Source organism: Nicotiana tomentosiformis, chromosome 12 (assembly GCF_000390325.3).
Source record: "Nicotiana tomentosiformis chromosome 12, ASM39032v3, whole genome shotgun sequence".
Lineage (NCBI taxonomy): Eukaryota > Viridiplantae > Streptophyta > Magnoliopsida > Solanales > Solanaceae > Nicotiana > Nicotiana tomentosiformis.
Genome location: NC_090823.1, coordinates 8,825,641 through 8,839,274, shown reverse-complemented (window position 1 = coordinate 8,839,274; position 13,634 = coordinate 8,825,641). Strand labels below are relative to the sequence as shown.

General features: G+C 34.9%; 2 protein-coding genes across 5 annotated transcripts; both read left to right on the top strand.

Annotated features, from left to right (window-relative positions):
* The first annotated feature begins 4,479 nt into the window (after positions 1-4,479).
* On the top strand, positions 4,480-6,542 carry LOC104099841 (uncharacterized). Of its 3 annotated transcripts, none has more exons than XM_033657026.2 (2): positions 4,480-4,962; positions 6,422-6,542. In XM_033657026.2, exon 1 carries the CDS (start codon positions 4,577-4,579, stop codon positions 4,949-4,951), a length of 375 nt encoding a protein of 124 aa, XP_033512917.1. In that variant the 5' UTR covers positions 4,480-4,576; the 3' UTR covers positions 4,952-4,962; positions 6,422-6,542. The 3 variants fall into 3 exon arrangements, with proteins under 3 accessions (XP_033512917.1, XP_070047834.1, XP_009605260.1); XM_070191733.1 differs by having other exon boundaries at positions 4,480-4,972; XM_009606965.3 differs by having other exon boundaries at positions 4,482-4,962; positions 6,425-6,539.
* Positions 5,566-8,720, top strand: LOC104099842 (haloacid dehalogenase-like hydrolase domain-containing protein Sgpp). Of its 2 annotated transcripts, none has more exons than XM_018772005.3 (5): positions 5,566-5,733; positions 6,422-6,539; positions 6,683-6,834; positions 7,386-7,647; positions 8,267-8,720. In XM_018772005.3, the coding sequence occupies exons 1-5, from the start codon at positions 5,699-5,701 to the stop codon at positions 8,459-8,461; spliced, it is 762 nt and encodes a 253-aa protein (XP_018627521.1). In that variant the 5' UTR covers positions 5,566-5,698; the 3' UTR covers positions 8,462-8,720. The 2 variants fall into 2 exon arrangements, with proteins under 2 accessions (XP_018627521.1, XP_009605262.1); XM_009606967.4 differs by having other exon boundaries at positions 5,567-5,733; positions 6,425-6,539.
* The last annotated feature ends 4,914 nt before the right edge of the window (positions 8,721-13,634 follow it).

Genomic DNA, 13,634 nt, shown 5'->3' with positions numbered 1-13,634 from the left:
TGAGATGTTTTGTTGTTAGTCCAAGTACACATGTGAAAGGTCTAGAACTTGCCCCGAATGTGTTTCAAGGTAAAATTCTAAGTTTTGCTTGGCTTGAGAAGTGATTATAGGCTTTCCTTGACCCGTTTGAGTTCTCTATTGCCTACCAATGATGTCATCCTTAGTCAACCTCTTCGAGCCTTTAGCCTTTCTCATTTAAAAACCATGTTACAAGTCTTTACCCATTCTATTATGAGCATCTCTTGGCACCCGAGCTTTTCTTAACACTCATATGAAACAAATGGCTAAAAATGTAAGTTTGGGGGAGAGACGAGGAAATTGAAAAAAGATATCAAGGCGCAAAAAGAGAAAAAGAAGTGATGAGAAGAAAAGGCAAAGAAAAAAAAACTAAAAAGAAAATTGCATAAAAAATGAATAAGTAGTAGAGTTGAAGGGATACAAAGAAAGTCAATGAGCCCAAACATGGAGAAATATGAGTGTAATGATAAAAAAAAGAGTGATGTTAAGTCTCTGTAGTCCCCCAAGGAAAAGAAAATGCCTAAAAGAACTGGCAAGGTGTGAGCCGAGAATAAAAATATGGAGTGCTTAAGGAAAGGTATAACCATTCAACCATATTGTATCCAACCCTAACCCAGAAGCCTTCATTACATCCCAAAAAAAGTCCTACCTGATTTCAAGCCGAGTAAGCTTATATTAGTGGCGATCGACATAAGGGGCAAGCCTATGGTACTTGAAGCCGTACTTGCGATATTCTCTTGAGAGAGATAAGTGAATCTTTCATAAACCTTTAGACTGAGTGTTAAAATTAAGTGAGCTAGGCATACGAAGAGTTGATGAGGGGGAGTTTGGGATCCACAACGACCTACATGAGAGAGCAAGCTTTCTTGATGTGTAAAGTCAATTCTTGATGCTCAAGTGTCATACTAGAACTATATGTGTATAAATGTTTAACATGTTGCCTTGTTGATAATACATAAGTAGTATGGGTAATTGTTAGTCCCAACTGATGTGTGAATGGCTCACCTTTGACTGGCTGAAATGACCACCTTAACTTGTGGAGGAAGGAACTATTTTGTTTGCTTGAGGACAAGCAAATAAGTTTGGGGGGTTGATAAGTGGAGATTTTGACTACTTATTAGCGCATTTTTGCTTTTATTTTAGTCTAAAAGCATTGAATTGTGTTTCCGAAACTAATGAAATGTGTAAAATTACAGGAATATTGGAAGTTGAACTACCGAGATGAAATCCGACTCAAAAAGGAGTAGTCTGAGCTTAATGCAACAAAAGGGTAGAAAAGCATACAAATTGCGGTTCGCAGAAGGAATTCTGCGGCCGCAAAAGAAATTGCGGCCTGTGGAATTCCATCTGCGGCCGCAAACAACGAAGGAAAACTCATCAGACTTTCTAGCAAATTGCGGACCACACATGAATTGTGCGGCCGTAAAAGAAGAGCTTGAGACCAACTTCAGAGGGTGTACAAAATTTTCAAGTTCCGAGTCCCTTAAAATTGCAGACCGCACAGAATTGTGCGGCCGCAGAAGAAGTGCCTTGCGGCCGCAGACATAAAAGTGCGGACCGCAGAAGACTAGGTTGCGGCCGCAATGCTAAATCTGCAGACTGCATAAATGTTGTCTCGCAGCCGCAGTTCAGAATTGTGCGGCCGCATAAACTCATCTCCTGCAAGATGAAGAATTCTACGAACCGCAAATGGAATTGTGCGGCCGCAGAACCTCCCGAGGGGTATTTTTGTCCGAAATTTCCAACTTTATATAAATAGACGAGTTTCACAAAATTAGGTCAAGTTTTGACATCAGCGAATCCTGTAGCCGTTTTTCTTTGCCTCTTTTAGAAGTTTTTTATATTTTGGTATATTTTACTATAGATTTATCATTTTAACTTTACATTATGAGTTTAATTAGTATTTTTTTTTCTCTTTCTTCAATTTTAAGTATGAGTAGCTAGATTTTTACTAGGGTTGTGACCCAACCCTAATGTGTTCACCTTATGGGTAATTAAATTAGTGCTTGTTTATGATTGGGTAGTTATTATTTAGCCTAGCTCATGCTTTAATTTGTGAAATTAATGGTTGTAAACATTAGTTCATGCTTATTTGACTTAGTTTCTACTTGAGAAATAGAGACTTAGTCTAGGAAAACTTGGCTAACAAGGAATTGGGTTAATTGATATATTGATTAACCCAGTTAAAGGGTTCAGCCTAGAGATAGTAATAACCCGACTTGAGCTTTTTGTATTGTGTGATACCCATTTGGTTTTGAGAAAGCTAAATTGGGCAAAACCATTCTCTGACCGAGAGGTATTGCGTGAAAAATTGAGAGTTGATAGCTATAATACACCCCGATCAACAAAACAAGCATTAAAAATTTTATCCCATCAGACAAACACCTAGGTAATGGTTACATCCCTAGGCCTTTACCTATTTGAAAAACATCAAAAACAATTATATTAGTCTTATTTCTCTATTTTGCAATCTTTAGTTTTAAAATAGAAATAGAAACAAAACCCTTTCTTGTGGAAGCGCAAATTAAGATAATTCAATTTTATGCATTATAATATATACTCCTAACTTCCATCTAGCTCCATGTGAATTCGATCCCGACTCTTCGTTGGGTTACTATAATTGCAATCGATCGTTTCATACCTTGCTTTGAGGTTTGAGCGCGGTTCACCTTGAACATGGATATCCTACATACAATCCCATTATTTGTGAATGCAGGGGGTTAATCCACTAAATGGAGCATGTGGTGGACAAACATCTCGAGGCAAGCAAATCAAGTATGCAAAAGAAGCTTCCAAGCAATCCACACTAAATCAAGTGAGAAATTTTGCAGTCCCACCATATTTTATTGAAAATCAGTTCCTAGTAGACAAAGGTGGAACACATTTTGTTATGTTTATTTCGGATAATATATGCACTAAGTTGGCTGAATTTGGTAACCAAAATGTCCTAAGTGACATCTCTATGACATGTAATATGATTGGTTCTTAGCGTAGTACTAGTATTAGTATTCTAGTTTCAAACAAAAAAAAGGACTTTTGGTCCAATATTACTAGCCGTGAAAAAATTCTTATTTTTGCTCTTGATTTTGACAAACTCCTACCTGAAAATAAATTTAGACTACAATCAAAAAGTTGATGAGTAAAATTAAACTTTTTTGGCAGAAGATGAGTTGACTAAAAAATCCACCGGTTGAGCATGGACGAAAGTTGGCCTTAGCGAAAAGTTTGGTCACCTGAAATCCACTTATTTCACCTTGGAACTTTGTTAATGACAAGGAAAAATATGAGACAATTTACTAGCATCAAAAGTGTGAATATACCAAAAATGTAACATATGTCAAAATTGAGCAATTTCAAATAATATAAGGAGAATTTTAGACCTTTTTCCTTTTTCATATACTGATAACCTGTATTTTGATTTTCTACCAAGCAATCACAAACAAATTGTAGAAATGGCATTAGGTAGCCGATTTTAAGTACACTATTTATAGTTTGACCAGATTAGACAAGCTTCAGAATGCTCATTTTCCTCCTCCTCCTCCTTCCCCTTTTTTCATTCAAGTTTTACGGTATGAAAATTTGAACTGTGAGAGACTAATTTTGATGATCTGAAGTTTGAACGCCCAAAATCAAACTTCAGACCTTCGAATCCGAAGTTTGAACTATAGTCACTGATTAATTTTGAAAGTCTAAAATTTGAACAGCCAAAATTAAATTTCAAAATTACGAGTCTGAAGTTTTGAACTGTCAAAACCTAACTTCAAGCTAGCGTTTGGCCATAGATTCTCAAATTTGTTCTGAAAAATCTGATTTGGGTGAAGTTTGGTTTGAAGATGAAAATGTGTTTGGACATTAGTTTTCAAAACATATTTCCAAAATTTATTTTGAAAAAACATGAAATATGACTTATACCCACAAATTCTAAAAACTATCACAAATACCCAACAATACCATTATAATAACATTTATTATATTATCACAAACCATAATCCTGAACATAAATAAATTTGATACAAAATTATCATTTTTATAATGAATTACATGATATACTATCAGGTGACCGAGAAGACGAAGTAACATTGTTACAAAATAATAAATGGTAGGTTCTTTTATAAAATACAAAAGTATGGGGTAATTTTTAAAAAATGTAATAGTGATATTTTGGCGCCCAAAACCAGCAATTGAGCTGGTTTTGGAATTTGGGATTTTGTCAAAATATAGGTAAAATCTATGGCCAAATATATGTTTGTCAAATAAAATCCAAATTTATTTTAGCAAAATCTATGGCCAAACGGGTCCCAAATTTCGGGCTGAAGTTTTATTTTGGTAGTTCAGACTCCCGAAGATCTCAAGTTTGAAAGTTTGATCTAAAATTTCTGAGATTTGGAGTTCTGATTTCGAGATGGTTAAATATTAAATATTACAAATTTCGACTATATTTTAAATATATTTATACATTTCGCTCAAATAAATTGTGCACGCTAGGGGAACACCAAAGCCCCCACTTTTTCTTAGGACTCAACCCGACCCCATATAAAAACCCATACGACACCGTAAAATGACCACCGCCGGAAGCCGCCACCTCCTCCGCTTACTCCTCTCCTGCCGGAAAATCACGGCACAAGTGACAACCACCAGCACCGACACCATCATAGCAATGTCTTCATCATCCGAGCAAGAGTTTGCGGCGCAGTGTAAAGCCAAGCTCAACCGAGTGCCTAGGTGTCGCAATTTGTGGGACGCGAAAATAGCTTCTAGAGTCGGAGAGAAGCTTGGGGATCGACTTAAGGAAGTTAAACTCTATAACGTGGAAATTGACGTTGAAGAGGAGATTAATCGGCCAGTTCATTATAGGAAAATGGTGGCGCCGCTTTTTGAGTCCGTTAAGGGCAAGGGTATTGCTGTGATTGGAGCTGACAAATTGGGTTTCTAGTCAATTTTTGGGTATCCTTTTGTTCTCCTTTGAATTCTGTTAAAAAAAATGAATAAAGTAGCATTTCATTTGTACCATTTTATGTGTCATATTTATTAGAAATAATTTAATATTAAACTTTCTAGTTTATATTAATGAGACAATTTATAGTCAGAAAAATGTTTATGGTTTATTTTAGATCATAAATTTTAAAAGTTAATCTTTTCTATTAATTTGTGTAGTTTGCTTTGTGTTATGGCGTTTCAAGTTTAAAAAAAAAACTGAAAAAAGAAAAGAAAAATGTTATGCTCCTCAAACAATTGTTGCTTAGTGAGATATTTTAAATTCCACTCTTAATTCTGTTTTAAAAAAAAAGAGCGAAAAATGCTTCATTTGGTTTAAATTACTGTGCGATTCAGATTAACCAGCAATTCGAGGATCTAAATTTTTAAAAAAAACAGAAAAAAAGAATGGAAAAAAAATGTCTAAAGGAATAGTTTGTGAAAGGTGTTCGTTAGAAATTAGACGAAACTCCCTTCTTTTTTGCAATTTTCTCGCAGAGGAGTATTGTGATCATTTTGAAACTTCTCTACCCCTCGTTGTTTATCATATTAGTCTGTAATCTCTATGAATTCTATTATTTTTCGTCTGTTTACTTCTGAGGCAGTTTCAAGTTTGAGCTGATCCTCGAGGCAGTTTCCCAAGCAGAGGTTGGTTCATCTAAGGTTACACAACACTTAACAATTGTGTAACACCCATTATAACAGGATGACCACTTCTGCTGGGGATAACTCTAAGGAAAGGTGAAATTCCATATCCTCATCTTTTTTCGTATATTTAAGGGACAACTTGTATTTAACCAAATATTTCTTCTTGTTGCTTATTTTATGGTTGATCATGTCGTTGTCCTTGTTTTCCAATTCATAATCGATGCAGAAATTCATTTCTGAATGCATTAATAGGGAAAAGCAAGTTGCGTTTCATGAAACAATAGAACAGCGGTGCATATTCAAATTGGTTTTTTCAAAATTATGAATTTTATTCTATCACTAAGAAATGTATTAGCATAATTCAATCCTATCATCCTGCATTATATAAGGCCCATGCACCCTTAAGAACTCCAACCAGAGCCAAATAAGCATTCCTCACAAAATTGAACAACCCAACTAACTAGATTAATCTCCATAAAGACTCAGGATACACTAATTGTACTGCATCTTAATGTCAATCAAATATATATGCTTCAATCATGAATTAGTTAACATCAGTCATATGAGTTTCGTTCTAACTCTCACCATCAACGTATTGAAATCCTCCTTCTTTCTCGGGGTATAAATTCGGTTATATTTCGAGATTCTCAGATAGACAAAGTTTGTACTGCATCAAAATATTGTAACAATTTCCGTTTCTTCTTTTTTTCCCTTTTTAAATTCTTGTGTGATGGGGGCCAATACATAGAGCATAGCTAATTGCTGCTACATTTTATCTTAGCAGTTCTTCCTCTCTCGCAAGGCTTGCTCCCCTTCAAGCAGTATTATTTGACATTGATGGAACTTTATGCGATTCTGATCCATTTCACTATCTTGCATTCCGTGAAATGCTTTTGGAGGTATGTACTACTAACTATTATGTATCATTTTATTTCCTGTAGATGAAAAGGAAAATGTTAGTTATCAATAAAAACCAGGTGTCAATGTTAAATGTCAAATCTTGATTTTTTTTTCCCTTTGCGATGTGGGTTAATTTCTACAGATAGGCTACAATGGGGGTGTGCCAGTTGATGAGGAGTGGTTTGTCAAGACAATTTCTGGAAAACACAATGAAGATCTTGTCTCTGTCTTTTACCCTAATGATCATGAACAGGGTGTAAAATTCTTGAACGACAAGGAAGCTTTGTTTAGAAGGTTTTTAACTTCCTATCCTACCTTGTTTTTTCTATCGAGTTTAAATGTTATCCACTGATAGTGTAAGAAATATTTACACAATTTAGTCACTTATAAGATAATTATAGGTAAAATTGTATGATAAATATTAATTGGTAACCTACTTAAATTGGTAACTATCTGCTATAATAGATTAAATTACATTGATCATGTAAAAAATTTGATCCTTTCGATGTGATAGAATAGAGAAAAACATTCTCAAAAATTGACTAGGTGAATTTTCCGTTTATTCATCAAATAAGTGGTCCTTCTAAAGTTGACATTAATTTACTAGCATAGTGCATGAAAGGATCCTTGAATAACCATAGGGTAACTTGAAAATCCTTAGCGAAGTTTCATTAGAAATATCATCGGGCAAGAAGGGCTCCAGAAAATGTTGATCATATATGAGAAGATGGGCTCTTCAGTGACATGTAACTTAAATTTCGTTTCAATTAGTATTATGCAACTTTAACTATAGATCCATATCATTCCACCAATCTTATAGTAGCTATTTTGGGTGGAAATTATAGATTGGCAAAAGAACAATTGAAACCTCTAAATGGTCTCTACAAGTTGAAGAAGTGGATTGAAGATCGTGGTTTGAAACGAGCTGCAGTTACCAATGCACCTAGAGCTAATGCTGAACTGTGTATAAATCAACTTGACCTTGCTGATTTCTTTGATGCTCTGATTCTTGGAAGTGAGTGCAAACATGCAAAACCATATCCTGATCCCTATTTGAAGGCCCTTGAAGTGCTGAATGTATCAAAGGATCACACATTTGTATTTGAGGTATGATTTCTTTTGACTTTCAGTTTTTCTTATCAGTTTTCATCAAAGTAATTTCATGGACAATCATCCAACTTTCACTTTGTCGCACCTCATAGAACTAATTTATATAATGTAGAAATAACTCAATTATATCTCTATATTATGGAAAATAAAAAATGCCAAAAAATGCTATATTCCGTCCCCGAAACATAAGTAGGTTGTCGCTTCAGCAACTGTCCATGCAGCAGCTCAAAAAAAATTAAAACACCCAATTTCTGACCCAGTTTTTTTAAACAGAAAACTAATGATCACGCACATGGTTAGAGACACCGGACGTTATTAGGGTCGGAAAATGAGTTTTTTCTTTTAAGTGGTGACATGAATAGTGTGTAAGGTGAGTTGATGACGTGACTATACCTACATGACAATTGTATACATTTGCCAATTTACTTGTGTTTTCTCTGGCATTTGATTTAGTATTCCGGCACTTTTTGTTTTTTCTGCTATATAAACATAGTTTAATTATTTTTCCTATTATACAAATTAGTTTTATAACTTTGATCTAATAGATTAAAAATTTTCTGGACGTCTATGAAATTAACCTAATGAAACTTTTATTGTATGTTTGTTCCATGGGTAGGATTCTGTCTCAGGAATAAAGGCTGGGGTGGCAGCTGAAATGTCTGTTGTTGGCTTGGCAAATCGAAATCCACCTCAATTACTTATGGAAGCAAATCCTACTTTTCTTATTAAAGATTATGAAGATCCAAAATTATGGGCAGCTCTTGAAGAGATTGATAAGATGTCAGGCACTGGGAAGAAGACCATAGCATGAGGCAATAAGGCATAGACAATATATAAGAGGTGAAAGATCGGCGAAAGGAAGGACTTACTCATATTCGATGTTTACACTAAATCATATTGGTTTTTGCTATGGTTAATTGATAGATTGAGGCGAAAGTACATAGTAGTACTAATTAACCATGGTTAGCGATAAAGGTGTATATGAAAGACACGTATCATGTACTCATCGGCCTTGTGTAAACTCCATGTGTGAGGCAATTTTTTTCAGTGAAGACCTTTATTTTTGTTTCTGGGGTTGGTTTGATAGAACTCTTGCATTTTCTTGTTATAGACAAAGTACTTTGACTCCTATAGAATTCAGTCACTCATGTTGTTCAACGGCGATATAAAACAACTCTGTCAATTAATTATACCTTAATCTTAAAACTAGTTGGATTTTAGTATTAGATACTATATATATATATATGCCACGACCCAAAATTCCACCACAGGTGTCGTGATGGCAGTAAGCCAATTACAATTATAATTCAAGCCATTTTTTAAAAAAACATATAATTTAATACATGTGTGGAAATAATTATAACACCTTTCCAAGACTGGTAATACTGAGTCACGAATTCAAACTGAATACATGCCATGAATCTCAAAGATCGAATATACAATATTGTTCGAATAAGAGTTGACAGTACAATAAAATGGAAAGAATCCAAGGGACTGCGACGACCAAGCAGCTCTACCTTGAATCCTTGCGATCAACACACTAACTCTGCCCGAATTCGATATTTTCAATGCCTAGCTCTGCACAAAAATGTGCAGAAGTGTAGTATGAGTATGTCACGACCCGAAATTCCCACCTTCGGATCGTGATGGCGCCTAACATTTCACTTGCTAGGCAAGCCAACGTTAAAATAATATTAGCCATTTTTAAATAATTTTTAAATTTATTAATAATAAAGAAACAAATGCAGAAGTAAGGTCTGAAATATAGTGAATAATCCATAAAAATAACGGCGTCTAAATACCATCCCAGAATTGGTGTCACAAGTGCACGAGCTTCTAGAATAATAAAAATAAAGGTCTGAATAAAATAAAGCTGTCTGGAAATAAACACACAACTAAGGTACAGTAGACGGGGACTTCAGAACTGCGAAAGCCGTGAAGTTATACCTCAAGTCTCCTCTGATTAGCTGAAATCCGAGCAAGTCTATGGTATGCCGCTGAGACCAACTCCGAAATCTGCACAAGAAGTGCAGAGTGTAGTATCAGTACAACCGACCCCATGTACTGATAAGCACTGAGCCTAACCTCGACGAAGTAATGACGAGGCTAAGGCGGTTCACTTACATTAACTTGTACGCAATATTAGTAACAACATCTATAATAGAAATAAATCAGGTAACTCATTTATAATGGTTGAAGCCAACTCAGCAGTTATAACCAATTATCATTTTCATAAATTCTGTTGCAACGTGCAACCCGCTCTCACAATATATTCACATTCAATTCTGTTGCAGCGTGCAACCCGCTCTCCCAATATTTTCCTTTTAATCAAGTATGTCATATATTTATTTCAATCAAGTATATATATAGACTTTTAAATAAGTCTGTTGTGGCGTGCAATCCGATCCTCCAATATTAACTTTTTAACAAGTCTGTTGCGGCGTGCAACCCGATCCTCCAATATTAACTTTTAAACAAGTCTGTTGCGGCGTGCAACTCGATCCTCCAATATGGACTTTTAAACAAGTCTGTTGCGGCATGCAACCCGATCCTCCAATATGGACTTTTAATCCTCCAATATGGACTTTTAAACAAGTCTGTTGCCGAGTGCAGCCCGATCCTCCAATATGGACTTTTAAACAAGTCTGTTGCGGCGTGCAACCCGATCCTCCAATATGGACTTTTAAACAAGTGTGTTGCGGCGTGCAACCCGATCCTCCAATATATTCATTTCAATCAACTCTGTTGCGGCACGTAACCCGCTCCTCCAATATATTCATTTACCAATTCTTATAGAATAAATTGCCCCAATAAATGCAACAATTAATATAAAATTTTAAAACAACAAGCATTCAATAGTTATGATTTAATTATGAAACAAGCAATGATAATTAGCAATTTATTATAAAAATCGGGGAGAAAATAGACAGTTTAATATTTAATATGTTAAATGTCAAGTAGCAATTAATACACATAAATCAAATAGCATGTAACAATTATTGCAGGAATTCAAGGATTAATATTTGTTAAGGAATAGGAAAGAAATAATTATTATAACAATTAATTCGTGTCTTGGAACAATTTATGATTTTTAAATAATTATGCAAAAAATTAATTTGACGACGTATAGACACTCGTCACCTCGCCTATACGTCGTTCACATGCATTTCACATAATAAATAATTTAAGGGTTCTATTCCCTCAAGTCAAGGTTAACCACGACACTTACCTCGCTATGCAAATTCCAATAAATTACTCGACCACAACTTTTCCTTTTAAATTTGTCTCCAAAAGCTTCAAATCTATTCACAAATAATTCGATATACTCAATACAAATCGTAGGAATTAATTCCATATGAATTTACTAATTTTCCGGATAAAAATCCGAAATTCATGTTAAAAATTGATAGTGGGGCCCACATCTCAAATCTCGAAAAAACTTAAGAAATTCGAACACTCATTCCGAGACGAGTCCAACCATACAAAAATTATCAAATTCCGACATCGGATTGACCTTCGAATCTTCGTTTTATATTTGTTGGAAGGTTTTGTAAAAATCTGATTTTTCTTTCATAAATTCATGGATTCATGATGTAAATGAGTATGTAATCATGAAATATAATCAATATAGGATAAGGAACACTTACCCCAATTTTTTTCCCGTAAAAATCGCCTAAACCGAGCTCCCCAAACTCAAAAATGAATAAAATGGCTAAACTCCCCGTTTTATGGGGTTTCTGGCATTTTCGAGCGCCACATGTAGCATGGGGCGCTACCTGTGGCGCACTTTCCAGAACACCAATAATTCTCAGCGCCAGAGCTAGCGCCCCACGCTACCCTGGGCGCTGGCGGCTACGAAAAATCTTTCTGACACGAAAATGAGCATAACTCTCTCATACAATATCCGAATTCGGCGATTCTTTTTGCTATGGCTCCAAAATTTCAATACGGATCTAATGCTTCCATCAAAACTGAATTTGGAATTCATTTGCTTAATGGGATACCACTTATTCTTGAAGAAACGACGTCGAACGTTCTTGAAATGCCAAAATTAAATTCTGTTGACCACCCGAAATCCACCCGAGACTCTCGGGATCTCAACCAAATATACCAAAAAGTCCTAAAATATTATACAGAATTACTCGGGGTCTCATATCACGTCAAACGACACTGAAATTACAATCCACACCTCGATTCGATCTTTTGAGTTTTCAAACTTTTTAATTTACAAATCTTGTGCCAAAACATGTTAAATGAATCCGGAATGACTTTAAATTTGGCACACAAGTCATAAATAACATAACGAAGCTATTCCAATTTTCCAAATCGGATTCCGACCCCGATATCAAAAAGTCAACCCCGTGGTCAAACTTGAAAATCTTTAGCCATTAAATTGCTGGTTCCGTTAAATGGTCATAACTTAAGCTAGGGACCTCCAAATTAAATTTCGGGCATACGCCCAAGTCCCAAATCACGATACGGAGCTACTGAAACTATCAAAATACTGATCCGAGTTCGTTTGCTAAAAATGTTGACCAAAGTCAACTCACTTGAATTTTAAAGCTCTATTTTATATTTTAATTTATTTTTGACATGAAAACTTTCCAGAAAATTTTACGGACTGCGCACGCAAGTCGAGGAAGTATAAATGGTGCTTTTTGAGGTTTTAGAACACATAATTACTTATTAAATTTAAAGATGATATTTTGGGTTATCACAGAGTACACCACAGTCAGTACCCAGTAAGTATCAAGACTAACCTCGGTGGAGTAGTTACGAGGTAGAGTCAAGACACTCACTAGTCAAACAACATGTGCAATATAATAATATACAATAGTACTGAAAAATAACTAGCAATGATAACAACAAAATCAATCAGTGATATAACGGCAAGGCAACAAGAACATCATAATTATTCCTCAGGCGAATAAGGAACACAAGTACAACCAATTAAACATGTCTTTCAAATATAAATCATTCACATATAATTCTTTTGGATAAATACCTTCCGAATATAATTCTTTGAAATAATATTTTGAATATAATTCTTTCAAATAAAAGTCACCCCGTGACACCTCATTTCAAAATCATAAATATACGAGTCTCAACCCACTTCCATATTTTCACGGCACCTCGTACCTATATTTCTATCACAACTGCACGGACAACTCACGTGCCAATAATATCAATGTATATAAGATCCATATGATCAATTTATTTTCACTAAAGTAAGTTTATAATTTTTAAATCAAGTAAGAAATCAACAAAGAAATGAATTTATTTTAGAAATTATTTGGGTGAAGAAAATAACATTGCACTTAAATTAAAGTATCAGATAAACTACTGACTTGGATGTAAAACTATTTAATTTTAAAACATAATAATAATTTTTTTTATTTAAATCAACTAAATCATCAAAAATCAGTAAGAAAAACCAGAAATATACTTCTTCAGAGTCTCGTGCTAAAAAACCAAAGCCAACACAATACAACCAGGAGCACAAAATACATAATAATAAAGTCAACTAGTACATCACGGAAGAAGACAAGAATTTACATATTAAATAAAACAAAATCACCCAAGACAAGAACATAAATAAAGAAATATCAATAGGACACTCCCGAGGTACCGCATCGTAGTCCCAAATCATGAATAAATTCACAATATCTCATTTTCTTATATCACCGCGGGAGCCTTCACATCTCATTTTTTTTAAAAGAAATTACTTTTTCCGAAATAGTATCCCGCGTTTTAGCCACCCATATCACACCGCATGACTTCTAGTAGTTCCCCTACTAGCCGCGCGTTTCAAGCCACCCTTATCTCACCGCATGCGTTTCAACACCCTGACCTTATATCACCGCATGCGTATCAATATCACAATATTTCACAAATCGCACCTCAAGTGCCCAAATATCACAACATAATACAACTTGCACCTCAAGTGCTCACATATCACAAATTGCACATCAAGTGCTCAAATA